General features: G+C 45.3%; 1 protein-coding gene across 1 annotated transcript in view; it reads left to right on the plus strand.

The window, feature by feature from the left end:
* The first annotated feature begins 410 nt into the window (after nucleotides 1–410).
* Nmt (N-myristoyl transferase) overlaps nucleotides 411–27,742 on the plus strand; it is a 160,447-nt gene continuing 133,115 nt past the window's right edge. The window contains exons 1-2 of the mRNA XM_069310358.1: nucleotides 411–532; nucleotides 19,449–19,548. Coding sequence (XP_069166459.1) covers nucleotides 474–532; nucleotides 19,449–19,548 — 159 coding nt within the window. The 5' untranslated portion in view covers nucleotides 411–473. The remainder of the gene's footprint in view (nucleotides 533–19,448; nucleotides 19,549–27,742) is intronic.

Raw genomic sequence — 27,742 nt, forward strand, 5'->3', positions numbered from 1 at the left:
CTTGAAACGTTTAGAGTTCAAGTGACTTGTTGTAGAGCAATGCAATGGCAGGGGCAAAAGATCAGGAGGCTTTATTGTAGATTAGAGTTGGTATCTCCGCAAGGGCACTAGACTGTCTTAAAGGAAAAGATTACCTCATTTACATCAGTGGAATTAGCGGGCGTTAGGTACAGAGACTGTGGGTAGTTACCTGTAAGATAGTCCTGAACATTAGTAGTGGAAGATTAGTACTTAATCTGTTAGATTAAGATTAGTATTTAATCTGTTAGATTAAGGACCTGCCTGAAACGCTGCGCGTACTAGTGGCTTTACAAGATTGTAAATACTATGCTATGTATTCTCACAAACCCAATGTACCTTCTTGTAAATAAATAAGTAAATAAATAAATTCACCACTGGAGTAGGTCAGTGGTGGCCGGCGGCGCGCATCCCCGCCGTCACTTGGGCCGCCACCACTGGTATTTTCAGTAAACATGGCGGCTCACGACTCCTCCGACGGGCTGGCGGCCGTCCAGACCCAACACAGTAAATCGTGAGTTGTTTTGTTGAGTTTATATTGGTGTTACGTGATGAGTTACACTTGTGAGTGTGAGGAGAGAAGATGAGTGTGAGGCGGAGGTGTGTCGTCGGGGCGGAACTTGTCGCCTCACTAAGGTAGGGTGTGTGTGTGTGTGTGGGGCTCCTGACCTGGGCTTACAGTTAATAGTAGTGACTCTGCACCATAACACACCTAGCCACCAAGGGAACACACTTGGGTAATGAAGGGCCACCATATTTGGTTAATTTGTTGATAGCGTTCACTGTGTTATTACATAGTGTGTGAGAGAAGTTTGCACAGGGATTTGTGTTCCTCATAATTCAGTGGATGACACGTTTTACAACACTTTGTATAGGTTACACTTTGCTTAATAGACGGGGCATGCCATTGTGGACTACTGTTCCCTAGCATGGACCTCATGGCTTTGGAAATACTTCAACTCAGTCCCCCAAAGAGGAGACAGCCGGTACATGTATGAATGGTTTGGCCGTGGGTTAAGGGCAGGCGTCCAGGAATCACCAAGGCCAGTTCAAGTAACCACATGACTCCAAGCTGATTTTCTTATTGATAAATTGTGATTGTGATCTGAAGGGGTTTAGGGTCCCACACAGTCCCCTGGTGTAGTGTAAAGATGCTCGCTTTTTGTTTTGCGAGAGCTTTGTCCTGGTTTCATGTCCTGGCCGGGGATGATATATTGGGTGCAAATTCTTAACTGTAGCCTTAAGCTCCTTAAGCCTCTGTTTAACCCAACATTAAAAATGAGTACCTTGCCTTACCTTACCTGGTTGTTAAAAAATTTGGCAGGATCGTATTCCGGGGAACATCGGATTAAGCACTTGCCCAAAACACTAAGTGTGCTACTGGCTGTACAAGAATTCTTGTAATTAAAAAAATCTTTTATAAAAAAGTAACCCGCAGGTCAGAGTGTAGACGGCCATATCATAAAAATTCTGGTTGGGGACCATTTTGGGCCTCCAGAACCTTCCCGTGAATTCAGTAGAGTTTCCAGAGTTGATAGGCATTTGATGTATCATCGCCGAGTGGGTTCAGGCAGGTGTCTGGGAATCACAAGAATGCCGGTTCAAGTCACCTCATTGCCCCAAAATGATTTTCTCATCAATATCACACCATTGTGAGTAGCTATGTCCTTATTTATGGGGGATTGGAAATAGCCACCCCTAAACTCAGTGCTATAAAAGTCATTCCAGGACTGTCACTCATATCAGAAAAAGTTTTTATTAGGGGAGCGATTAAACTAAACTGTATGTATTGCCAGTTTGCCATATGCCATAAATGCCATATTGATTTTTTTTTTACAGTAAACTATACTGAAAACCTTTATTCTAAATCTATGAAAAATGAAGATCATATGCTATTCTGAGAGCATAATACAGTAACACCAAATGAACAATTTGCTGTTCTCTGTGGTTCAATTTGGTTCTCTGTGGCATATCCTTCTAGAGGTTATCTTGAGATGATTTCGGGGCTTTTGCTAGTGTCCCCGCGGCCCGGTCCTCGACCAGGCATCCACCCCCAGGAAGCAGCCCGTGACAGCTGACTAACACCCAGGTACCTATTTTACTGCTAGGTAACAGGGGTATAGGGTGAAAGAAACTGCCCATTGTTTCTCGCCGGCGCCTGGGATCGAACCCAGGACCACAGGATCACAAGTCCCGCGTGCTGTCCGCTCGGCCGACCGACCGGCGTAGTGGTAAGACGCTCGCCTGGCATTCCGTGAGTGCTTTGTCCTGGGTTTGTATCCTGTCCAGGGAGGAATTACAGGGTGCAAATCCTTAACTGAAGCCTCTGTTTAACCCTTGTGTTGCTAAGGGCTATTTGGCCTTTGTCTTCCACAGGCGCTTAAAAAAAAAAAAAAATAATTTCTCCTATAAACCTGTTAATTTGTGTTCCCTGATCACGGGAAAAATAATAAAAAATTGTAAGTGGCATATTTTGGCCGCAGTAGGGCGGGGAAGTCTGGCAAAAAAGGTGCTGAATCAGCATGCGTCCGAGGTGGTATGCTCAGCCCCAGCTGTCAGGCGGGTGTTGCCACAAAGATATAATTACCTAATTATTTCAGTGTCTGATTGATTTTTTTTTTTTGCTGTAATATTATTCAATAGTGTGTAGTGTGATATGTTTATATAATAAAATGTGTGAATCATCGCTGTACTCAAAATTATGGTGTGCATATTATTGATTCAATTATTGTGTTCATAAAACTAAATAAATACTTTGCTAAATAAATACTTTGTTGGTTATTACACTATATACACAGGTTATATACAAGTATCTGCATGTTTTGTTCACCATAACGAACCACTAAGTTGGTATGTTGACTGGCTGCCACTCCCTCCTCCCTCATCTCACCTGACTCGCCAACATTCTCCTCCCATCATACTGTTTTTGTTTTTATTCACTATATACACAGATGTTATATATAAGTATCGACATGTTCTGTTCACCATAACTGTTCATCTAAGCTGGTATAGTGCACAAAGAGCATAATGGCCACCCTTACACAGCATGACAATTCAGGAAGATGATGCCACCTCCCTCACCAAAATGGCTTCTCTCAACACTCCTTTTGCTGTTATTACACTATACATACACATTATGTATAAGTATAGTGGTACCTCGAATAACGAATTTAATCCGTTCCGTGTTCGTCATGTGAAACGTACGTCATACAAAACGAATGTCCCCATGTAACCACTGTGATGCACTGTGTTTATTGTGAAATTCCCCCAGTGTACATGACATCAAATGTTCCCAAAAAATCATTTTTCTTTGTAAAATGATAAATTACCTTCCCTGAACATGCTTATATAAAAATAATTACCAAATTCCACTTGCTTTGGCTGTGAGGACGTGGACAAGGTGCGCTGTGACATCAACAGGGGCTGGTCGCCCGTGTGTGAAGCTCCCAGACACGGTCGCACAGGCCATTCAAGCACCGCGTGTTGCCACAAATATATTTTCAAATATTTTTTTCTGTGTATTTCCAATGCGGTTTTATTTGTTTCTTTTATCGTATATAATGCATATTTGTGACCTTTACAATATGTATACAGTAGAATGTTCATAATTTTCCATGGAATTGTGATACATGTGTCAGTAATGTGTCCACAATAAATGTTTGTCACAATATTACTGTACGTGGTAAAAATTCACTAAAATTACAATATGTACAGTTTCACACACTATTTACTCAGGAACACACTGTATTACACACTCAGTACTTTGGAGGTGCGTAATAATCAACGAAGTAGTCCATGGTACACAGCACGACTTTGCTCTCGTTGCACCAGCTACAGATATATTTTCGCTTCCTGTTTCATTGTTCTGTGTGCTTGCAAATAATGCACTTGCGTGCACCCTTGGCTTTAGTACTTGTAGGTGGTATGTAGCTAAGCTTGTAAAGCATAAGGTAGTATTGAAACGATTATAGGAAAAGCTCAATTTGTAAGGTAGGCTTGAAAAGATCGCTTTGTAAGGTCCCAAACAGGAAGAGATTCAGCTAGCCTCAAAGAGTGTCCGTCAGTCAGGAAGAGATTAAGGTATTCTTGAAAATATCTAAGGAAAACACCACCATGGAAGCCGCTAACACACTTCATCTATGCTACTTGTATCATCACTGAACACAGAAAACGATTCATCTATGTATCATCTACATAAATTGGAGATGGCAAGGGTGGGGCTCAGAGCTACAACTGGATACGCTCGCTGTATCATCCTCATAGGTGCTGTATCACTTGCATCCGACCGTTGTGTTAAGTCCTTATTGCGCCTAGCTTCACCAATATTATGACCCTTATGTTCTTCAAACAATAAGGTCTGAATTTCACTGAATGAGCGCAATCTTTCAACAGTGTGTCGGACAGGTGTTTGGGAGCCAGAAGCACGTGTGCCACAAATGGTTGCTCACGCAGTACTAAACCAGCCAGCAGCCCTAGTCTTTCATATTCGTTATAGCAAAAGGTTCGTTCAGTGTTTGTCGGGTAGGCTGCTCCATTATGACAATCTTTGTTTCAAATGTGTTCCATTTGTTCTGTATTTGTCACTTACGTCTCAATAATGGAGCAGCCTACCCGACAAACACTGAACGAACCTTTATGGCATTTGTCCATTTATCAAATTGTTTCAACTGTTCTTTTATTTTTCATTTTTTTTATTTAACAAACATGGAGCAGCCTACCTGTAGACCACCAAACGAACCTTTTTGACATTTGTTCTGGTTTTCAAATTTTTTTTTTTTTTATTATTTACGTTTTTTTTTATGTAACATGGAGCAGCCTACCTGCTGACCACCGAACAAACCTTTTGCTATAAAACAAATGAAAAATAAATATTGAACACATTTGAAGAAAGGAAAATGTCATAAAGGTTTGTTCAGTGTATGTAAGGTAGGCTGCTCCATTATTGAGACGTAAATGACAAATACAAAACAAATGGAACACATTTGTAACAAAGAAAGATTGTTATAATGGAGCAGCCTACCTGCCGAACACCAAATGAACCTTTTTGACATTTGTTGTATATCAGAAATGTCATTTCTTTTTTTCAACAAAAATGTCAATGCTTTGCAACATCTCAGCAGTCACCCTTTTATATCCCAGCATCATTAGCATCTTTAAACAAGAACAACATAATTTATGTGCATCGTCGGAGGCGTCTAAAAATGTGCAAGAAGCAGCGCGACCCCACCATGTGGTGTTGACGTTACTCAAACGAGCGTTCCCCATACAGGACGATTTGACGCTGATCGGGCCGTTTGTTACCCAAAATGTTCGTCTTTTGGGGCGATCGTTATGCGAGGTACCACTGTATCTACATTTCTGTTAACCATAACAAACCACTAAGTTGATATGCTGAGTGGCAGTGACAGCCACTCGCTGCCACTCCCTCCTCCCTCACCTCACCTGACTCGCCAACATTCTCCTACCATAATACTGTTTTTGCTTTTATTCACTATATACAGACGTTATATGTAAGTATGTGCGTGTTTTGTTTACCATAGCAAACCACTAAGCTGGTATAGTGAGTCCAAACAGTAAAAAGTGGTCACACAGAGTCAGCAGACAATGCTACCTCCCTACTCCCACTACAGCGCTAATGATCACAACAATCCTGCTATTATCAGAATCCTGGTCATTTTTACCACAGTCAGGGGTCTTCTGTAATACTATCATCGTTAAAAATTAGCATGTACATATATATTTTGACATTTTTAGGCAATGATGTGGCCACAAGCTGAACAGTAGTGCTGTGAGCTCATGCTGCGTGCACCAGCCTTGGTGGCTCACTCAGTACTGAGGCCCTCACACCCGGGAATGTTGCCCATGATTTAAAAAAAAAATGGCTTCTGTTTACAAGAGCCCTGATGAAGGTGAGGTGAACCCCCGTGTATCTGTGGACTGTTTAAATCTTGCGTACTACTCCAACACATCATATGACATGATGCGCAATTTTGGATAAGTTACTCAACACGTCATATGATGTGTTGCGCAGTTTAACCACCGTGCTGCGCTGAGTTTATTGTGAAATTCCCTGTACGCATGAAATAAAGTGTTCCCAAAAAATTCTTTTTTCGTCGTAAAATGATAAATTCCCTTCCCCGAACATGTCTGTGTAAAAATAGATACCAAATTCCACTTTGGGTGTGGGGACGTGGACAAGATGCACTGTGACATCATCAGGGCCTGGTCGCCCGTGCATGAATCGCCCAGAAACGGTCGTGCGCGCCATTCAAGCACAGGGTGTTGCCACAAATATATTTTCAATTATTTGTTCTATGTATTTCCAATGCGTTTTTATTTGTTTTTTTTTTATCGTATATGATGCATATTTGTGTCCTTTACAATATGTATACAGTACAACGTTCAGAATGTTCCATGGAACTGTGATACATGTGTCAGTAATGTGTCCACAATAAATGTTTATTGTCGCAATATTACTTGTAAAGAGTTCACTAAAATTACAATGTGTACAGTTTCACACTATTTACAAAGTAACACACTGTATTATGCACACTCAGTTCATCGGAAGTGAGTAATAATCAACGAAGTAGTCCTTGGTGCACAGCGCGACTTCAGCTCTCGTTGCACCAGGTACAGATAAATTTTCGCTTCCTGTTTCTTAATCTGTGTGCGTGCAAATAACACACTCATGTACACCCTTGGCTTTAGTACTTGTAGGCTGTATGTAGCCAAGCTTGTAAAGCATAAGGTAGTATTGAAAAGATTATAGGAAAAGATCAATTTGTAAGGTCTTGAAAAGATTGCTTTGTATGGTACCACACAGGAAGAGATTCAGCTTGCCTCAAAGAGTGTCCGTCAGTCAGAGATTCAGGTACTGTATTTTGAAAATATCTATGAAAAACACCACCATGGAAGCTGCTAACACTGTCATCTATGCTACTTGTATCAGATGCATCATCACTGAATGCAGAAAACGATTCATCTATGTATCATCTAAATAAATTGGAGATAGCATGGGATTGCAAGGGTGATGCTCGGAGCTACAACTGGATACGCTTCCTGTATTGTCCTTATAGGTGCTGCATCACTTGCATCCGACCTTTGTGTTAGGTCCTTATTGCGCCTAGCTTCACCAATATTATGACCCTTATGTTCTTCAAACAATAAGGTTTGAATTTCACCGACAGAGCGTTCTTTCAACACCGTGTCGGACAGGTGTTTGGGAGCCAGAGGCGCATGCGCCACCCATAGGTTGCTCACTCAGAACTAACTCAGCCAGCAGCCCTAGGACATTCTGGGAATTTTTTCCAAGATGGCTGCCTCTCACTGGAGGTCCCAAGTCCATTTCGTACATAACCAACCTCGTACACATTTAGAATTGGTACCGAAAAATCAAAAAGAGTTTTCTCGGTTGGCGCAGTTTCCCGCCGACCAAGAATACTCGGTTGGCGCAGTTAAGTGGTTAAGGGTTAACCCAATAGTAAAATGGGTACCTGGTTGTTAAACGATTCTTTGTGGTGGGCCATATTCCAGAGAACATAGGATTAAGGACTTGCTCGAAATGCTATGCGTGTTAGTGGCTTTACAAAAATGTAACAACTCTTGTATTAATAAAAAAAAAATAAAATAAAAAAATTGGTGACATTTTATATTTTTTTCTGATTTCAAAATCTGAAGTTTTCAATAATTAATTTTAAAATTATTTTTGATCTTATTTTTCAAGTTATATTGATCATATAAACAAAGTTGGGGCATTTTACTAGTAGATTATGTTCAAAATATTTGAAAGCGTTTGATAAAGTTTGAGAAACTGTGTACCATGTCCATGTATGTATTGCGCCGTTTAAGGGTTAATATTAATAGCCTTCAACCCTGCCAGGGGCAACAAAAAAATCAATTTTTTTTTGTCATATTAAAATGTTCATTTGTGTTCCCTGAGCACGAGAAAAAAATTTAATTGCACTTAGCAGTGATGTAAATGAGCTGAGAACTTGGTCGATGACTTCATGCAACATGATCGCTCCAGCATGGTGCGTCCCGGAGGTGTTCCGTGCGGAGTTCAAGCAGCCAGAGGTGCCGCAAATTTATTTTTGTGCCATTATTTACAGTATCTTGTGTGTAATTTACAACCATTTTTTTCACTAAAGCTGTTCATTATTTTGTCACGATGTTGTATTATAATACAACTGTCATAAATTCAATACAGTACATTCCAGTATATTAGTGTTACAAGTACTCACCTAATTGTGCTTGCGGGGGTTGAGCTTTGGCTCTTTGGTCCCGCCTCTCAACTGTCAATCAACTGGTGTACAGATTCCTGAGCCTACTGGGCTCTATCATATCTACATTTGAAACTGTGTATGGAGTCAGCCTCCACCACATCACTTCCTAGTGCATTCCATTTATTAACTACTCTGACACTGAAAAAATTCTTTCTAACGTCTCTGTGGCTCATCTGGGTACTAAGTTTCCACCTGTGTCCCCCTTGTTCGTGTCCCACCCGTGCTGAAGAGTTTGTGTTTGTCCACCCTGTCAATTCCCCTGAGAATTTTGTAGGTGGTTATCATGTCTCCCCTTACTCTTCTGTTTTCCAGGGATGTGAGGTTCAGCTCCTTTAGCCTTTCCTCGTAGCTCAATCCTCTCAGTTCTGGGATGAGCCTGGTGGCATACCGCTGAATCTTCTCTAACTTTGTCTTGTGTTTAACTAGGTATGGACTCCAGGCTGGAGCTGCATACTCCAGGATTGGTCTTACATAAGTGGTATACAGGGTTCTGAAAGATTCCTTACACAAGTTTCTGAAGGCAGTTCTTATGTTGGCCAGTCTAGCATATGCCGCTGATATTCTTTTGATGTGGGCTTCTGGGGACAGGTTCGGTGTGATATCAACCCCCAGATCCTTCTCTCTATTTGACTCTTGCAGGATTTCCCCTCCCAGATGATACCTTATGTTCAGCCTCCTGCTCCCTTCGCCTAATTTCATCACCTTACACTTTCCCGAGTTGAACTTTAGCAGCCATTTTCTAGACCATTCCTCCAGTTTATCCAGGTCATCCTGTAGTCTCTGTCTATTTTCATCCGTCTTGATTCTTCTCATAATTTTTGCATCATCAGCAAACATCGAGAGGAATGAGTCTATACCCTCTGGAAGATCGTTCACATATATTAGAAACAGGATGGGTCCAAGTACTGAGCCCTGTGGGACTCCGATGGTGACATCTCGCCACTATGATGTCTCCCCCCTCACCGTTACTCGCTGTTTCCTGTTGCTTAAGTACTCCCTTATCCACTGGAGCACCTTCCCTTTTACTCCTGCCTTTTTTTACTCCAACTTTTTTAACAGCCTTTTATGGGGTACTGTGTCAAAGGCTTTTTGGCAATCCAGGAAAATGCAGTCGGCCCACCCTTCTCTTTCCTGCCTAATTTTCGTTGCCTGGTCATAAAATTCTATTAAACCTGTGAGGCACGATTTACCATCTCTGAACCCATGTTGGTGGTGCGTTACAAAGTTATTTCCCTCCAGATGCTCTACGAGCCTTTTCCTCACGATCTTCTCCAGCACCTTGCATGGTATACAAGTTAAGGAAACTGGCCTGTAGTTCAGTGCCTCTTGCCTATCACCCTTTTTGTATATTGGGACCACGTTAGCTGTCTTCCAACTTTCTGGTAAGTCTCCTTTTTCCAGTGACCTGTTATACACCATAGAGAGTGGCACACTTAGTGCTTCTGCACCTTCCTTTAGTATCCATGGTGAGATTCTATCAGGCCCAACAGCCTTTGTCACATCCAGCTCCAGCAGACACCTTTTGACCTCATCACTGGTGAGGTCAAATTCCTCCAAGGTTGCTTGGTTTGCCGCCTCCTCATTTAGTGCAGGGGCTTCTCCTTGTTCTATTGTGAAGACCTCCTGGAATCTCTTGTTGAGTTCTTCACACACCTCCTTGTCATTCTCTGTGTATCTGTTCTCCCCTTTCCACAGCTTCATCACTTGTTCCTTCACTGCTGTTTTCCTCCTGATGTGGCTGTGGAGCAGCTTTGGTTGGGTCTTGGCTTTACTCGCGATGTCATTTTCAAACTGTCTCTCTGCTTCCCTCCTCACTCTGTTGTACTCATTTCTGGCCCTCTGGTATCTCTCCCTGCTCTCTGGTGTTCTGTTATTTCTGTAGTTTCTCCATGTTCTTTTACTCAGTGTTTTCACTACCTTACATTCCTGGTTGAACCATGGGTTTTTCTGTTGTTTTTCGTTTTTCTCCTTTTGGACGGGGATAAACCTGTCTGCAGCTTCCTGGCACTTTTGGGTGACAAAATCCATCATGACCTGCACATTCTTGTCTCTAAGTTCTGTTTCCCATGGTATTCCCCTGAGGAAGTTCCTCATCGTATGTGCACAAAGTATGATAAGTTCCAAGTATGTGCACAAAAATGATATATTTTTCTGGAAATATAAAATGTATTATGAATTGCTTTCAAAATATACTCACTCACTCACACAATAAGTACATGTTATTGCATCAGTATTGGACATTTATGGTATACCGTACATTGGTCTGTCTGATTGGGACACCTACGGTATGGGAATTTAGAAATCCTCGAGACTGTGATACAGTACTTGTCGTAACACTTGACAGTGCACAGAGGAACTGTACATGCTGGGCACCAAGTTAGGACCAATTTACGTTTCTGTGCCCTCTTTTGTGTGGTCTTGCACTTGCACACAATGCACTCATGCTGGGCTATTGCACGCTTTCCAGTTGGTAGTAAATTCCTTATTTTGTGTGTCAGAAAGGCTTCCTTGAAAGCGAGCCTGGGTGTGGGAGCATGGTGCAATACCTGTACTGGGTTCATAGTGGGCCTTTGTATGCCATGAATTGGTTTGCCAAACTTTTCCAGTAATTGTCAATACAGTAAAACAATGTAGGGAAATTTTGTTTACCACCTGTTTTCATAAGATACATACTGTAACTGTTTAACATTGTTACGTCAACAAGGTGGAAAATCATCATCTTGGTCCACTTCACTGTTTTCCATCCACACTTGACTGCTCCTACCATCATATCACATTTATCCACCAATTGCATGTTGATGTTATAGTCCATAACACAATCTGTCTTATATATTATGTGTCTTATTGACCAAAGTTTGCCAACCTCATCACTGCAGTTTCCTGGCATTTCTTAGCACTTCCATCATGTTTTTCACTCCATTAAACGTCACCCTTAAGGGGTGGTTCTTTTCTTTCTCATATTTTCCTATTCTGCTAAAATCACTGACATTTTCCTTTCAGCCTTCTCCTAAACCTACTATTTTCTCTATGATTTTCATCTCTTCTGCCGCTCGGTCCACCCTAGATGAAATTTCCTTCTCTAAACATCCAAAAATGATTATGGACTTAGTTCTATCTGCAGTGTTTGTACCAGTTTACTGTTGGTAACCAGTTCTTTCCTAATTGCTTGCCTAATTTCTGCTTCTTGTTGGTCATTTCTGGTTTTGACTTCTGAACACACTTCTTTGATAGTCTCTTTCTCTTTTACAACTTGAGCATATGTCGCTTTTATTTCTTCTTTATACTTTTCTAGTTCTTTATTCACCTCCTCTATGTGAGTTGACAGTGAAGTTTCCAGTTGGAGATCCTTACCTAACTCTATGTTAGCCCTTAGGCTTGCTTGGAGTTGTTCACCATATGAGTCTATCTTCTTGTTTATTTCTTCAAAGTCACCACACTTCACTTTCCATGCCTCATTTTCTTTCACTAGTTCCTTGATTTGCTCCTCCTGATTTGTTACCTTGTCTGTTAATGCAGTAATAATCTTACCTTGTTGCAGCATACTCCCTTTTAGAGTGCAAAGCTCACTCCAAAGAGTTCCATTGTCCTCTTCTAATTTAAGCACTTTTTCTTCATACTTCTTTTGCATGTCCTCAATTATCTCTAACCTGCCAAGAACACCTCCTTTCCTTATATCTTGTGTTGAGAATCCTTTGAAACCATCATCTGATGGTGTGTCTACCTTCTCAGTGGGGGTGGTGGTGGCGGCCATCTTTGATTTTGTTTGTGTGTGTGTGTGTGTGTGTGTGTGTGTGTGTGTGTGTGTGTGTGTGTGTGTGTGTGTGTGTGTGTATTGTGCCTTTTAAGGGTTAAGAGGAAATAAAGGGAAGTTTGTTTCCTGTACCTGAGCCAAATATATAATAAAAATAAAATACTTCTATTAAGACTATGCAAATGTGGTTATCATTGCTGTATTTAATTTTAATTTTCTTTAAAATAATTTTTATGTAGAGAGCCCCTTCGGTTCTCTGGAGCTATACCGGACTGATGTGTATATGGTATAGTACATTAGACCGAGGCAACAGTCAGTCGAAGGAGTTCTAAGCCTACCGGGGACCAGCGCCAGAACATGGCCTCCTCAAGAGAGGCACGAGGAGCATATGGTCTATAGACACCCCTGTGTAATTGGAAGCAGTCTATGTCTGCCATCTAACAGGTCAGGCACCCAGAAAGATAGGAATTCCAAAACAAACTACAGTACAGCTGGTTAAAAATTGCAAATCAAAAGCCGAACTAGCAAGCAGAACTCCCCAATTGAAAACAAGTAAATAAGCATAACGTCACCACAGCCATCGCGCCGCTGTCTGTGCTACTTCCCCTTCCCCGGAAGAGAGAAGGGGGACAGGGAGTCCCAGACTTCACGCACCAGCTTCTCAACTTCAGTTCACAGGCTGTTGTGTTGGTGATGGCTGATCAACTCTGGCTCCATTCTTTAGAGCAGTGTTGTATAGCAGTGTTGTTCTGTGTTGGTGGTGTGTGAGCCAGGAGTAACACAAGAGTACTGGGTCTGCATGCACCTAGGGCTACCTTCCCTAGATTCCCTGTAAGTACTGCCCTTGCAGTTTAGGGCTATCTTCCATGAGCCGTTGGGGAGACTACCTCCATGTGGTTCTGTTGCTGCTTGGTAATTCTCCATCCTTGGGGGTTCAGCTGGGGTGGTTCTTAGTCCTGTTTGACCTTGGGTAAGAGGTAGTATTATCGCTGGCTGGGACGCAAGGTACTGTGCAGCTGTCTGATATATGCATAGCGACCGGTTATGTTTCCCAGGAGATGTGCTTTTGCTGGGTTTTTGTTTTGTTTTGTTTTGCCTGATGGGGGTCTGCCTGGTGTGGCTATAGGACCACTTGTATGATTTTGGTGGCCCTCTGCTAGGTCCCTGTGCTGGCACACATCGCAGGGGTTCAGCTTTTAGTTTGTGTGCTTGGTAGCTCTGGGAATACCAGTTAGCAGTACCTTGCCTGGGCTTCCCTTAGCAGTCAGCTTAAGGGCCCCTGTGAACCCCCCATTGGGGCTCATTGGTCCGATGGAGGAGGTTATCTTGAGATGATTTTGGGGCTTTTTAGTGTCCCTGCGGCCCGGTCCTCGACCAGGCCTCCACCCTCAGGAAGCAGCCCATGACAGCTGACTAACACCCAGGTACCTATTTTACTGCTAGGTAACAGGGGCATAGGGTGAAAGAAACTCTGCCCATTGTTTCTCGCCGGTGCCTGGGATCGAACCCAGGACCACAGGATCACAAGTCCAGTGTGCTGTCCACTCGGCCGACCGGCTCCCTTTGAGTTCCCTGAGTTCCACTAAGGGAACTGAGTTCCCTGAGTCTGAGTTCTACTTCACTTCGTGCGAGTTTGAAGGTTGCTCTATTCCCTTGTCTCAGGGTGACACTCACCATCTTTGCCTCCGCCATGCTGCCTTGTTGGATCAATGACACCTTTGACCCGGAGTCTTGTGGGTGGTGTTTCTTGCTTGTACTCCAATTCACCCAGTCAATTGATATTGATATTCGGGTACAGGCAGCTTCAGCGTTGCATGCGCGCCGTTTAGGTTGCTGCAGTGCGCGAGGTTGGCTGCTTTTCCGGATGCCCCGCAGCTGCCCCGCTTTAGTTATAAGGACCTGGACCTGGGGGTGTTAGTCGCCTCGACTTTGGTTTCACGAAACCAAGTCAAGGTGTCCTCCTTGTCATTCCCCTGCTGTGGTTCATCCTGCTTTCCAACCCCCATCCCCCCTTCCTGTTCTCGGCTCCCAAACGTCCGAGGGTTTTGGAGTCAGGACAGGATTTTCTTGGTGGTGAGACTCGGACAGCTTCGGAGACTGCCCCTTCTGGATCGGCGGTGGAGGCATTCGAGCCTGTTCGTCCTGCCAGGGGTTTTGGGTTGCGCCAGCGGGCCCCTTTCATCTCTGCTTTTCTGGTGAACTCTGCCTTTTCTCCAGAGGCAGAGGGTTTGGAAATTGCCTCTGCCCCGGGTCCTGACGTGGAGGATCCTGGGGTTGGGAAGGAGTTGACTTGGGGGGGGGGGGGCAGGGCTTGGGCCCTAATTGACCCCTACTTGGGTGTTGGTACCCTCGGCGTGGGCTTGTTACATGGGGAGGGGCTTTCCCTCCCTGTATGAGTTTGATATTAGTTTGACTCCTCCCCAGGTTCAGTTCCGGGTTTCCTTGGGTTCCTCGGTTCCTTCCTTCCGGAGGTTTTCAGCTTCCTGCATTCTACCGAGGGAGGTGCAGGAGGCTCTTACGGCTTGCCTGCTGCGAGACCCAGATTATTCCTCGATAATGGATCCTCCTCCTTTTAAGTTTGGTACCTCTTTTCCTTATTGGGTGCATTACGAGGTGCCAGTCTTCCTGGCTGGCGGACTGCTCTTTCTTTTCGTTGGGGGCATGGCATGCATTCTGTTGGTCCTGCACTCTTTAGTGGTGGGAATTGACTATGGTCGTTCAGGTTTATCAGAGGGGCAAGTTTGAACACCTCAGTGTGTGCTTGTTCGCCCTCGTGCTTCCTCGTGATGTTGGTCAGGTGCAGCTTCACGTGCAGGTTCCCTCCCTTTTGGCATCCCTGGTGGCTGAGGATTTGCGCACTCATGGGCATTTGGCTTCTGACTTGCACTTCTTTTTCCCCACTAGAGCTATCTTCAGACTGGCTCGATGAGGATGTGGAGGAGCTAGGTTCCGGGCCTGCGTCCAGTGTTCTTGCCTTGGCAGCTCGGGGGTCGGCTGCCTTGAGGTTGTTTGTGCCGAATCTAAAGGAAGGGTGTATCTGTTCATTGCCTCACGTCTCGCGTGCCGGCAGGCGGGCTCATCCACTCTTTGGAATCCACTTCAGCCCTGACTTAGATTTTCATTTCCTTTTTTGTCTGTTGCTGTTTGCAGAGTCTGCGGTGCTGCTTTTTCTGCAGACAGCTTCATCTAGTTGCTGGCCTATGTCGGACTTGTTGGTTCTCCAGGGAAGGCCATGATGGTCCTGCCCAGAAGGGTCGTGCCAGGGCTCGGCGTTCCTTCGGTCGTTGTAAGCCAGTTGTGCCAGATTTGGGGCCGGCCCCTCCTGCGGAGCCATCAGCGTCTGGTTTGTGCAGTTATCTCTGAGCATCGGTCGGGCTCTCGTAAGGGTTGGTGGCCTTTTCACAGTTTGCCACGTTGGGTGGGCAATTAGGGGGGGAGAGGCTCGCACTGATTGCTCTCACCTGGTCCCATGATTCGTGGGCGTTCCGGGTCTTCTCCTCTGGCCTGCGGTGTCATTGGGTGGCTGCTGCTCCTTCGGGGCAGTTCGAGGCTGGCGGGGCAGGCCTCTTCCTCTGTGCTGTCAAGTCATCCTGGAGTGGGTTTGCTTGGGCATGGTCGAAATGACTAAGTCCCTCAGGTCGGTTTCCCGCCTCTTTCCAGTTCCGACAAGAGACTGTGCGGACCTGTGGTTCATTCTTGATTTGTGGTCCTGTCTGAACCTCTGGGTTTTTTGCCTCTCCTTTCGAATGACCACTCTTTCTCAGGTCCGAATGCTTTTGGAGCCGGGCGCTTGGATGGTGTCCCTGGACCTCTGGGATGTGTAGTGGCACGCCTTGATTCATCCAGGGTTCAGGGACTGATTCGGTTTTGTCGTGGGGTGACAGGCTTACCGTTTTTGTTATCTTTTGGATTAAATCTGGCACCTCACATGTTCACATGCCTTACCCGGGTTGTGGTGACCCGTTTGCATCACCACGTTCACCCTTGGTGACCACAACGACTGGCTGGTTTGGGCTCCCAGCCAGTCTGCGTGTCTGCTCGCCAGGGATTTTGTTCTTTCCCAGTTTGCCGGGTTAGGGTTCTCGGTTGTTCGAGCAGCTGTGCGGGAGTCCGAATTTTGCAGTGCAACTGTACCCGTCGGGTCGGATCTGGCTTCGGTGGCATCCCTTCCACTGCTCTCACAATCGCTGGGTTTGGACCCTAGGGGTCTTGTCAGTTGCTGCATCGCCGGCTTCCTCTTCGTTTTTTTGGAGTTCTGTGCCATGGAGCCTACTTGAGCCCCTCGTGATTAGTGCTCACCAGGCCGGTCAGGGTCTGTGGAGTTCGTCCTTCTGTCAGGTTCACAGCACGGTGCAGGAGTTCGCGGCAGTGTGCCATTTGCTTGAGAAATTTTGAGTCATTCGTGGATCGACGATCTGGCTCCATTTGGACTGCTCCCTCTGTGGTTTGTTGTCCGAACCGCAGGGATTCGATGCTATCCTTGGCGCTTTGGGGCTGGTCGCTTCAGGTGACTCGTCTGCTGAGTTCTCGGGGTTTGGCTCCTGGTGGTTCATGTCCAGGGAGCGTCCAACGTACGGCGGACGGCCTGCCCCTTTTCATTCCTGTCCACAGAATGGATGGTCGATGCCGACTCGTCCCCGTTGGCTCTGCCGGACGTTTAGGCACCTGGAACTGTACCTCTTCGTGTCAACTGGGTCGAGGCGTCTTTCGGTATGTGAGGGGCCCTTCTGGTTGATACCTGGTTGATACCTGGTTGATACCTTCTCCGACTGTGAGGCCGTCAGGGTCAATGCCTTTCGACTAGGCTGGTAGATGTGGGGGTTACTTGTACCTCTTCCCACTGATTTGGTTGTTGCTTCAAGTCTTGGCTTGCTTGGAGACTTAGCAGTCGAGGGTAGTCCTGTTGGCCTCTTGGTGGCTGGCTCAGCCTTGGTTTCAGCTATTGCTTGCTCGGTGTCCGATCCCGAGGATCTTCCTGCAGCTCTGCCTATTTCAGCAGATCAGTCCTGTCTGGTACGCGACTGGTTCGATCTTCTCCACTCTTCGCGTCTGGTCTTTTTGACACAGGTTTATCACCACTTGTATGGTGATCAGGTGGCTTTGTTGATGGTGTTCCACCTGCGAGTTTCGTCTCGGCGGCAATATGAAGTTTCCTGGCGGTTCTTTTGGCACTTTTTGTCTCTTCGTATGTTGTCTTCGATTTCTGATTGGGTTGTTTTGTCCTTTCTTTCTTAGTTGTTTCAGGACCGTCATCTTATGCCGAATTCTGTCGCTTCATATTGTGCGGCGCTCGCGGAGCTGCTGCTGCTTGCGTTCGGGATGGATGTCACGTTTGCTCCGTTCCGCAAGCTTTCTCGAGCGTTGTACCACCTTCGGCCTGCTCAGGCTCCGCCTGAGCCGTCCTGGTCTTTAGACCGGGTGCTCTGTTTTCTCTCTCCTCCTTGGTTTATGGTGGGCCATTCCCCTCGGTTCAGGACTGTTTTTCTAAGACTTGTTGTTATTGGCCTCTGGGGGTCGGGTCAGGGAGCTTCATGCTCTCCTCTGGCGCAGAGGTTTCTGCTCTTTCGGTCCTGGTAGTCGGTAGTCGGTCTGTTCTTCTTTTCTGGCGAAGAATGACTGCTGCTCTCCGGAGGGGTTCTTTGGGTTGTTGATGCTTGTTTGGTTCCGCCAGGGGTGCATCATGTTTTGTGTCTGGTTGTGACTTTTCGCCATTACTTGCGCGCCACATCCTATGTGGCAGGGGACTCGCTTTGGGTTGACCCGGTTTCCTTTCTTCACTGTTCCAGGGCACGGGGCTCCCAGGTTGTTGGCAGGATTATTTGGTCCAGCCAACTCGTAACTCATAATTCTGTGGCGCGGGATCGATTCCCGCGCGAGGCAGAAACAAATGGGTAAAGTTTCTTTCACCCTGAATGCCCCTGTTACCTAGCAGTAAATAGGTACCTGGGAGTTAGTCAGCTGTCACGAGCTGCTTCCTGGGGGTGGAGGCCTGGTCGAGGACTGGGCCGCGGGGACACTAAAAAGCCCCGAAATCATCTCAAGATAACCTCAAGATAAGATACATACGTAAATACATAGATACACAGATTACTTTTCGGGTTACGAGCCCAATTTCTTCGTAAAATATGAATCTGGTTACGAACTTTGCCTTGGGAAACAAAGTTTGTTGATTCGCGTATGGCTGACCCTAGCGCGTGGTGGTACGACGCCTGCCCCTCAGTTTACCAGTGCCTCCCGCCTAGTGACAATCGTGCCTGAATTATTTGTAAAGAATTTCAGTGTTCTTCTGGTTTTTGGGTATTTGAACATAAAAGTTATTATTATATGTCTTGCCATGGGTCCCAAGAAAGTCAGTGGTAAGGTTCAAGCCAAGAAAACACATGAGAAGACCATAGAAGAAAAATATAAGATCATTCGTAAACATGAAAATGGTACACGGGCTGTTGAACTAGCTAGGCAACACAACAAATGTCAACGATATGCACTCTAATTGCTAAGAAAAAGGACATTGAGTGCTAAAGTGGCAAAAGGTGTATCAACAATCACGAAGCAAGGAACACAAACACTAGAGGATGTTGAAAAGTTATTAATTCACCCAGAGCAAGCTGTAGTAGGCTGTTGTGTTAACCTTTTTAATGACAATGTGATGTCTCACTTCAGACAAGTGTTACAATGTAGGGAAAAACAAGTGTCACTAGACAGGTTTTTAGTGAGGAAAACAAGCAGCGAGCCACAAGCAGGTCCTAATGGTATGTAGGCAAAACGTGCCAGAGTGTGTACCCCCAGAGAAGTCATCACTGCCTGATGTTAAAATGAAAGGGAACTCTCCGTCCAAACATTAACACCACCTCCTTCCCCCTCCTCACCGTCTTCCATATGCCAACAAGTCATCAGTAAAGGTAAGCAATAACTTGTACATACTTTAGTTAAAAAAATTTGGGGGAATTACGTATAAAATTTACTGTGAAATTAATTTTTTGGGGAGTGTGGAACGGATTAATTCAATTTACAGTATGTACATTATGTCTTACGGAAAATTCGCTTAGGTTTACAAATTTTCAACTTACGAACCATCTCTGAGAACGGGTTAAATTCCTAAACTGAGGTACCACTGTAGTTTGTTTTGGAATTCCTACCTTTCTGGGTGCCTGACCTGGCTGACCTGGTAGATAACAGACATAGACTGCTTTCAATTTCTCGGGGGGGGGGGGCATTGCTCCTCTTGCCTCTTGAGGGGGTCAGGTTCTGGCGCTGGTCCCCGGTAGGCTTAGAACTCCATCAATTGACTGTTGCCACGGTCTAATATATACACATCAGCCCGGTATAGCTCTGGGGAGCCTCCGGGGTCTCACCCAGAAAATGCCGTTTCATTATATTCAACGCTTTTTTTTTTTCAGGAAGAAGAATAAGAAAAATAAGCCCAAAGAAGACAAGGATGCAAATGAAACACCTATTGTAAATGGAGAATCTGAACCCAGTACTAGTGGGCTTTCCAAGGTTAGTGTTATCCTTCATATTACAAGTTTATTCTGTAATTATAATTTGTAGTGAAAACTTTTCTGAGGAAGCCCCTTGGTTGCTCGGTAAAGCTATCTTGTTGAGATGACTTTCCACTACTGGGTCACCTCAGCCTGGCTTAACGGGGACCAGAGACAGTATCTGGCCCCCTCACAGAGGCACAGAAAGTTAACATCACCCTCACTGGTAAAGCATCCAAAAAGTCAGCAGAGTAATACAGACAACTGCAAGGTCTTGGAAAATTAAGCACCGAAACAGCTGAACTGCTATTACTCAAACAATTGATTCAGAACAACTGATTCACTGGAAACTAGCTCAAACTACTTACTGTAAACTGTCCCCAACGAGCTAGCCCCAGGTCAGTCATATTACTGATACACTACTGTGTAGTCTTCCTGGGTGTCCTTCATAGTGAGTCCCATTTCTTTCTCAGCCAGGTGCCAGCCATCTTTTGCACTTTGTCCAGTGGGTGCCATTTACTTGTTTATCATTTCAAATCTTTAGTATTTGCTTCATGAGCATACGTTTCTCTGTCAGATTTCTTACGTTGATTTGGAATATATTTGCTTTGAGCTGCACGTGTGTAGGGCGGCTCTTTCTTAGGCACTCGTCTAGCATTGCCCTCCTGTCCTAACAGTTACTTTATAAAGTATGTTTGGAGTTCATCCCTGAGAGGAAAAGCCAAAGCTTTACACCAAGTAAAGCATCCAGCGCTTCCACTAACACGATAACATCATTTATATTTGCCAACATCCAGGGTATAAAAACACGCAAATCCAACAAAGTTCACTTTATAGATGGTCTCCTTCATGAGGCAAATGCAGTGTTTGCAGCCCTAACAGAAACACACACACAGGACTACCATGATGGTGAAATATGGATCTCAAGAGTACAATCTTTTAAGATGTGATAGGAAACACTGGCTACAGGGTGGGGTCAGTCTCTACATCAAAGACATACTCATCTGTACTGAGCTGCTAAACAACACAAATGATATGGTGGAAGTGCTGATAATCAAAATAGAGATCATAAATGTAGTTATTATCCTTGTATATAAGTCACCGGAGGCAAACCCTCAGCAGTTTAAAGGCCAACTAATGAAAATAGAACACTGCTTGAAAAACCTCACAAATCCAGCCCCGAACATCAACCTGCTTGGGGACTTCAACCTACGGCACCTGGGATGGAAGCACCTGACTAATACAGTTATATCAGAAAGAATACCAGGAAGTAGCCTAAATGTGTGGGACTCTTGGACTGCTTCCTTGTCTCTTCCTCCAGAGTCTCTCTTGCGGCTGTGGTCCTGCATGTGCCTGTTTCTGGGGGCTCCCGTGTCACCGGGCGGTTGCTCGAGGATCTGTGTGGGAGCCTGAACTTCACGATGCTGGTCTACCCGCTGGGAGGGGTTTGACTTCGTCGGCTGTTCTAGTTCCTTCAGGGATGTCCCTTCCACCTCTCTCGCGATTGCTATGTTCGGACCCCAGGGGTCTTGCGTCTGCTGCTGCATCGCCGGCTTCCTCTTTGGGTTTATCAGGGTTCAGTGCCTTGGCGCCTACCCGAGCCCATGCTCAATGTGTTCACGGATGCGTCATCTCTCGGCTGGGGCTTTGTGACCAGTGCTCACCAGGCCAGCCAGGGACGGTGGGGTCTGTCCTTCCATCCAGCCCACAGCACATTGCGGGAGATCGCAGCGGTATGGTTCACTCTTCGGAGGATTCGGGTCGCCCGCGGATCGTCAATCCAGCTCCATTCAGACTGCTCCCCAGTGGTTCATTGCCTGAACTGAGGGGGGTTCGATGTGGACCTTGGCTCTTTGGTACTGGTCATTTCGGGTGACTCGTCTGCCGAGTTCTCAGGGTTTGGCTCTCCTGGTGGTTCACGTTCGGGGGGTTTAGTTAACGGTTTGGCGGATGCCCTGTCTTGGCTCGTTCGCCCTGTCTACGGAATGGACGGTTGACGCCGACTCATTATGTTGGCTCTGCCAGATGTTCGGGTGCCCAATGTGGAACTCTTCGCATCGGCTTGGTCGAGACATCTTCCAGATCACTCTTCCCCGATTGTGATGCCTTTGGGGTCGATGCCTTTCAGCAGGACTGGTTGAGGTGGGGTACCTGTACCTCTTTTCCCTGGTTCAGCTGTTGCCCCAGGTCCTGGCTCGCTTGGAGATTTACCATGGGAGAGTAGTCCTGTTGGCCCCTTGGTGGCCAGCCCAGCCTTGGTTTCAGATGCTGCTTGCTCGGTGTCCGAACCCGGAGGTTTTCCTGCGGCACCTCCTCTTTCAGCAGATCGGTCTGATCCATCACATGGCTGGTTCGATCTTCTCCCCGAGTCTTCACGTTTAGTCTTTTTGACTCGGGGTCTATCACCATCTGTATGGTGATCAGGTGGGTGTCTTTGATGGTGTCCCACCTGCGGGCTTCGTCTCGGCAGCAGTATGAAGTTTCCTGGTAGTCCTTTCGTTTCTTTCTCTCACTTCGTAGGTATTCTTCGCTCTCGGTTCGGGTTGTCTTGTCCTTTCTCTCTTGGTTGTTTTAGGACCGGCATATTATGTCTAACACTGTCGCCTCGTATTGTGCGGGGCTGGCGGAGCCGCTACAGCTTGCTTTTGGTATTGATATTACTTCAGCACCGTTTCTTTTTTCTCTTCCCCTCAGTTTGTTGTGGCCCCTTCGGTTTAGGATTGTTTTTCTAAGGCTCTTTTTTTTTTTTTCCTGTTGGCATTGGCCTCTGGGGGTCGGGTCTGGGAGCTTCATGCTCTCCTCTGGGGCAGGGGTTTCTGCTCTTTTGGTCCTCGTGATAGATTTGTTCACTTGCAGCTGTCGTCGTCTTTTCTGGTGAAGAATGAGACAGCTGCTTTCCGAAGGGGACCTTGGATTGTTGATGTTTGGTTGGTCAGGCCGGGGGTGCATTATATGTTGTGTCTGGTTGTGGCTCTCTGCTGTTATTTGCGTGCCACAGCTTGCGTGTCTTGGGATGCGCTTTGGGTTGATCTGGTTTCCCCTTCTTTCCTGTTCCAGGGTGTGGGTCTCTCAGGTCGTTCTCAGGGTTATTTGACCCAGCCAGCCTGCAGTCTATCCCTGTGCTCACTACGTTCATAAGTTTGCTACTCTTGCTGCCATCTTTGGCAACCTGTCTTGGGCTGACATATGGGCACGGGGTTTTAGGCGGCCGAAGAGAGTCCTGGCTGAGTGTCACCTAGTTAATGTTCCTGGGCCTCGTCGAGTCTGTGTCGTTTTGGGTCAGTGGTTTCAGCCAGATGTCTCCGCTTCATGTTGAGGAGCGAGCAACGACCGCTTCCTGCGTAAGTCCCTCTAGTTTTTGTCTTTTGGTAATTAGCTCTGGGAAGCCGACAGGGCTTCCCCAAAAAACCAGCATTGAATGTATTGAAATGCCATTTTCTGGGTGAGACCTGGAGGCTCCCCAACAACCCTGTGTAATAGTCAACAAAATAAAATCCAGCCCATCAACCGTGAAGAGCTCAGTCCCCCAGGGTACTGTGCTTGCTCCAGTACTTTTTCTCATCCTCATATCAGACATAGACAAGAACACAATCTATAGCACTGTATCATCCTTTGCAGATGACACTAGGATCTATCTTCATGAGAGTAGGCAACATAAGAGGACACGGCAAACCTCCATTCAGATGTAGATCAGGTTCTATGGGCTACAGAAAATAATATGGTGTTTAACACTTCTGGAGCCGGTCTGTCGGCCGAGCGGACAGCACGCTGGACTTGTGATCCTGGGTTCGATCCCAGGCGCCGGCAAGAAACAATGGGCAGAGTTTCTTTCACTCTATGCCCCTGTTACCTAGCAGTAAAATAGGTACCTGGGAGTTAGTCAGCTGTCACGGGCTGCTTCCTGGGGGTGGAGGCCTGGTCGAGGACCGGGCCGCGGGGACACTAAAGCCCCGAAATCATCTCAAGATAACCTCAAGATAACTTTGGCGTACCCCGCGCGCCACCCCTCAACTGTGCGATTTGGGTCCCAGGGTGTCACGGGAGCGCGCGTAAATTCTGAAAAGTGTATACTCTCTTCAACTTTATCACCTTAATTCTCGTCCTACGAGATTAAATTTGGTATCATTGTGTTCGCAATAGAATTCTCTACAGCACTAAATGCATATAAACTCCAAAAGCCCGGCTAATTACCCGCAGCAAACAGAGAAAGGGCAAACGAGTTACCCAGGAGCGCGCAAACGCGATAAAATGTTTTCACTATTTTCACTCTGGTCACCTCAATTTTCGTCCTAGGTCTTTCATTTTGGTCTCAATGGGTTCGCAATAGAATTCTCTAGAGGAACATTAGCATATAAAATAAAAAACCTGGTCACGCTCCAACCGCCGACGAGTTGAAGACGGGCCACGCGTTAGCCGCGAGTGAGCGCTCAGACGCCTTCCAGCGACACTCTCAATTCCCGCCCTTTTCAAGCCTTTCTTTCACAATTTTCTTCCTGGAAGGGCCTTGTTCATGATCACTATCCATCGTGGAGTAAGCGTAGATAGTTTCTAAAGCCGCAGTAAGAAATATAGCCACGGAAAATAGCCGAAATGTTCACACGTTTGAGATGCGAGGGGAGGCGACATTGGTCACAACAGTGGAGCGAAAACAATGGGCCCACGGCGTGTGCCAAGCCGCCTGAGGGCCACGAGGTACAACAAAGAAAATGGGAAGACATCGGCGCGCATTTTAAAACCAGTCCCCCAAAAATCGGATAAAAACCTGATTTTTGGCGATTATTTAAAGTGGATGACGCAATGCTGCGTCATCCCCGGCATTACCGACAGTAAACGGATGACGCAATGCTGCGTCATGCCCGGACGAAAGTGTTAACAAAGATAAGTTCCAGCTTATGCGCTATGGAAAAAATGAAAATACTGCATAAAAACGGAAACCACGTACAAAACTCAGGCAAATCATAACATAGAACGAAAAGGCAATGTAAAGGATCTGGGTGTACTCATGTCGGAAGACCTTACCTTTAAAGAACACAATAAAGTAGCCGTCACAACTGCAAGAAAAATGACAGGTTGGATAACAAGAACTTTTCACACTAGAGAGGCTATACCGATGACACTTTTCAAAACGCTTGTGCTCTCTAGAGCACAAGCGTTTGTACTGCTGTACTGCTGCACAATGACAGCCCCTTTCAAAGCTGGAGAAATTGCTGACCTGGAGAGCGTGCAGAGATCCTTTACTGCTAGAATCCACTCAGTAAAACATCTAAACTATTGGGACCGACTAAAGAGCCTAAATCTGTACTCCCTTGAGCGCAGGCGGGAGAGATACATAATAATTTACACGTGGAAAATATTAGAGGGGCTGGTCCCAAACCTGCACACAGAAATAACATCACATGAGACCAAAAGACATGGCAGGATGTGCAGATTACCCCCGTTGAAAAGCAGAGGTGCAACAGGTACTCTGAGAGAGAACTCTATCAACATCAGAGTTCAACACGCTTTCGCTACACATAAGGGGCATAACTGGCAAACCCCTCACAGTATTCAAGAGAGAACTGGATAAGCACCTCCAAAGGATACCTGATCAACCAGGCTGTGACTCATATGTCAGGCTACGAGCAGCCGCGTCCAACAGCCTGGTTGATCAGTCCAGCAACCAGGAGGCCTGGTCGACGACCGGGCCGCAGGGACGCTAAGCCCTGGAAGCACCTCGAGGTAACCCTCCCTCCCGGTCAGCAGTTTGTGGTGTGTTTTTGATATTTAGTCTCAGAACTCGGGTCTTGGGTAGCCAGTGGGAGGGGGGTCACATTTGTGGAAAAATCCTAGCAGCTTAATTCTTTTTTAATACTGTAAATACTAAATATTTCTTAATTGACTTTAATATGATAATTTTTTATCTGATTAATTTTCTTAGTTAGTTCTTAGTAATAAGTTAGTTAATTAAGCAAGTAAGTAATTAAATGAGTGAGTGAGTGGACTGTATGTACTGATTCAGCTGCCTGAATTTATCTCGCATAATTGGGGGGACAATTTGCAGCTTAAAGCACTTTGAGATGGCTCCTTCATAAACCACAAATTGTTTACCTAATAAATATAAATTATAAATCATATCACATATGGTGGCTTAATCTACTATTATTATAGCAATAATGAATTAATTTCTAATACTATGTCTACAGTATTGTACAAAAAGAGGGCTTAGCTGTTCCTGTTGATTGGGCCTGCTAAGGCTGTATAATTTAGCATCAAAGTTGGGTGTGGCCCTGTGCCTCTGAGTGCCACGTAATGGCGGCTGTCTGGAGGCCTACAAAGCTTGGTGTACAGCTAGGTAATAAATTTATATGGAGGGCCAACTGTCTGCTCAGCTTCTTGTAACTCCAAATCACAATTACCTGCTGAGTTTAAAGAATTAATAATGTTTCCCTAAACATGTAAGTACAGGTATAATATAGAATATGAGTGTTGAGCTGAGTAAACGTACTTGGTTATGGGGGGTTTTCATGCATTATAACTGCCTACCTATTTATGAATAACTATGGCCACTGTTAAACAAAAATACTTGGTAAGACGGATACTGGTGTTGCTGTGGTTGTTTAAAGGCTGTTTTGCTGGCTGCTTGCCTGTTGACATGTAGTCTGGGTGTCTAGCGAGTTAAATCAGCTCATATGGAGAGCCACTCTACAGCGTGTCTAGATGTTATTGTCTCAGTGTGTACGACGATGCTCCCGGGGGAGACAAACGCAAAAGTTTGATGGTTCTATTTATGTTTAAGGAATAGAGTATTAAGCTATATTCCTAGTGTTGAAAATTATATTCAGTCTTAGTGAACACATTTTTATTAAATTTAAACACTAGACTGTAGTATAAAAAGATTATAAGTAATGTAAATACATGACGTCGATGACGTCACGGAATCACCCATTCTCTCTTCAATTTCGGGCAATGTGAAGTCTCACTACAGACAAGTGTTAAAATGTAAGGAAAAACAAGTCCATGGAAAGATTCTTAGTGAGAAAAACAAGCAGTGAGCCACATCGACGTCCTAGTGGTATGCAGGCAAAACATAGGGAGAGAGTACCCCAGAGAAATCATCACTGCCTGATGTTATATTGGAAAGGGACTCCCCCTTCCAATCAGTAACACCTCTCTTCTTCGCCCTCTCCTCACCGTCTTCCATACGGCAACAAGTCATCAATAAAGGTAAGCTATAACTTGTTCATACTGTAGTACAAAATGTGTTTATTTTGTATGAAATGCACTTTGAAATTAATATTTTTGGGAGTGTAGAACGGATTAATTCAATTTAAATTATTTCCTATGGGAAAAGTCATTTCGAGTTGCTAATTTTCGAGTTACGACCCATCTCTGGGAACGGATTAAATTCGTAAATGGAGATACCACTGTATTTGATAACTAAAGAAATTACAATAACTTGCTTATAGCATGATAATCGCCTTTAGTTTTACCAGTTATTAAGGTGAATATTAAGGGCACTTGTTTTAGGGCATTGTCTCAGGGCATTGTCTCTGGTGGTCTCGACGGGGTCGGAAGTCGGCGGTTACTCAAAGGCCTCCCCCGTAACCAATGTACTGTACCTGAGAATTTTTCCAGCTTAATTTTGAAGGGACGTAATGTCTTGGCATTTATGGCTTCAGCGGTTTGGTTTATTACCCTATGAGTGAAAAATAATCACCTGTGCTCTATCTTATATTGTTGCTTCATTTATCTTGAAGCTGTTGCCCCTTGTGTGCACTTCTCAACGGGATTAACACTTTGGTGCACCCCGCTCGCCACCCCTCAACTGTGCGATATGGGACCCAGGGTGTCACGGGAGTGCGCGTAAATTCTGAAAAGTGTATACTCTCTTCAACTTTGTCACCTTAATTCTCGTCCTACGAGATTAAATTTGGTATCATTGTGTCCGCAATAGAATTCTCTACAGCACTAAAATGCATATAAACTCCAAAAGCCCGGCTAATTACCCGCAGCAAACAGAGAAAGTGCGAACGAGTTACCCAGGAGCGCGCAAACGCGATAAAATGTTTTCACTATTTTCACTCTGGTCACCTCAATTTTTATCCTAAGTCTTTCATTTTGGTCTCAATGGGTTCGCAATAGAATTCTCTAGAGGAACATTATCATATAAATTAAAAAACCTGGTCACGCTCCAACCGCCGACGAGTTGAAGACGGGCCACGCGTTAGCCGCGA

This window comes from Procambarus clarkii, chromosome 67 (assembly GCF_040958095.1).
Source record: "Procambarus clarkii isolate CNS0578487 chromosome 67, FALCON_Pclarkii_2.0, whole genome shotgun sequence".
Lineage (NCBI taxonomy): Eukaryota > Metazoa > Arthropoda > Malacostraca > Decapoda > Cambaridae > Procambarus > Procambarus clarkii.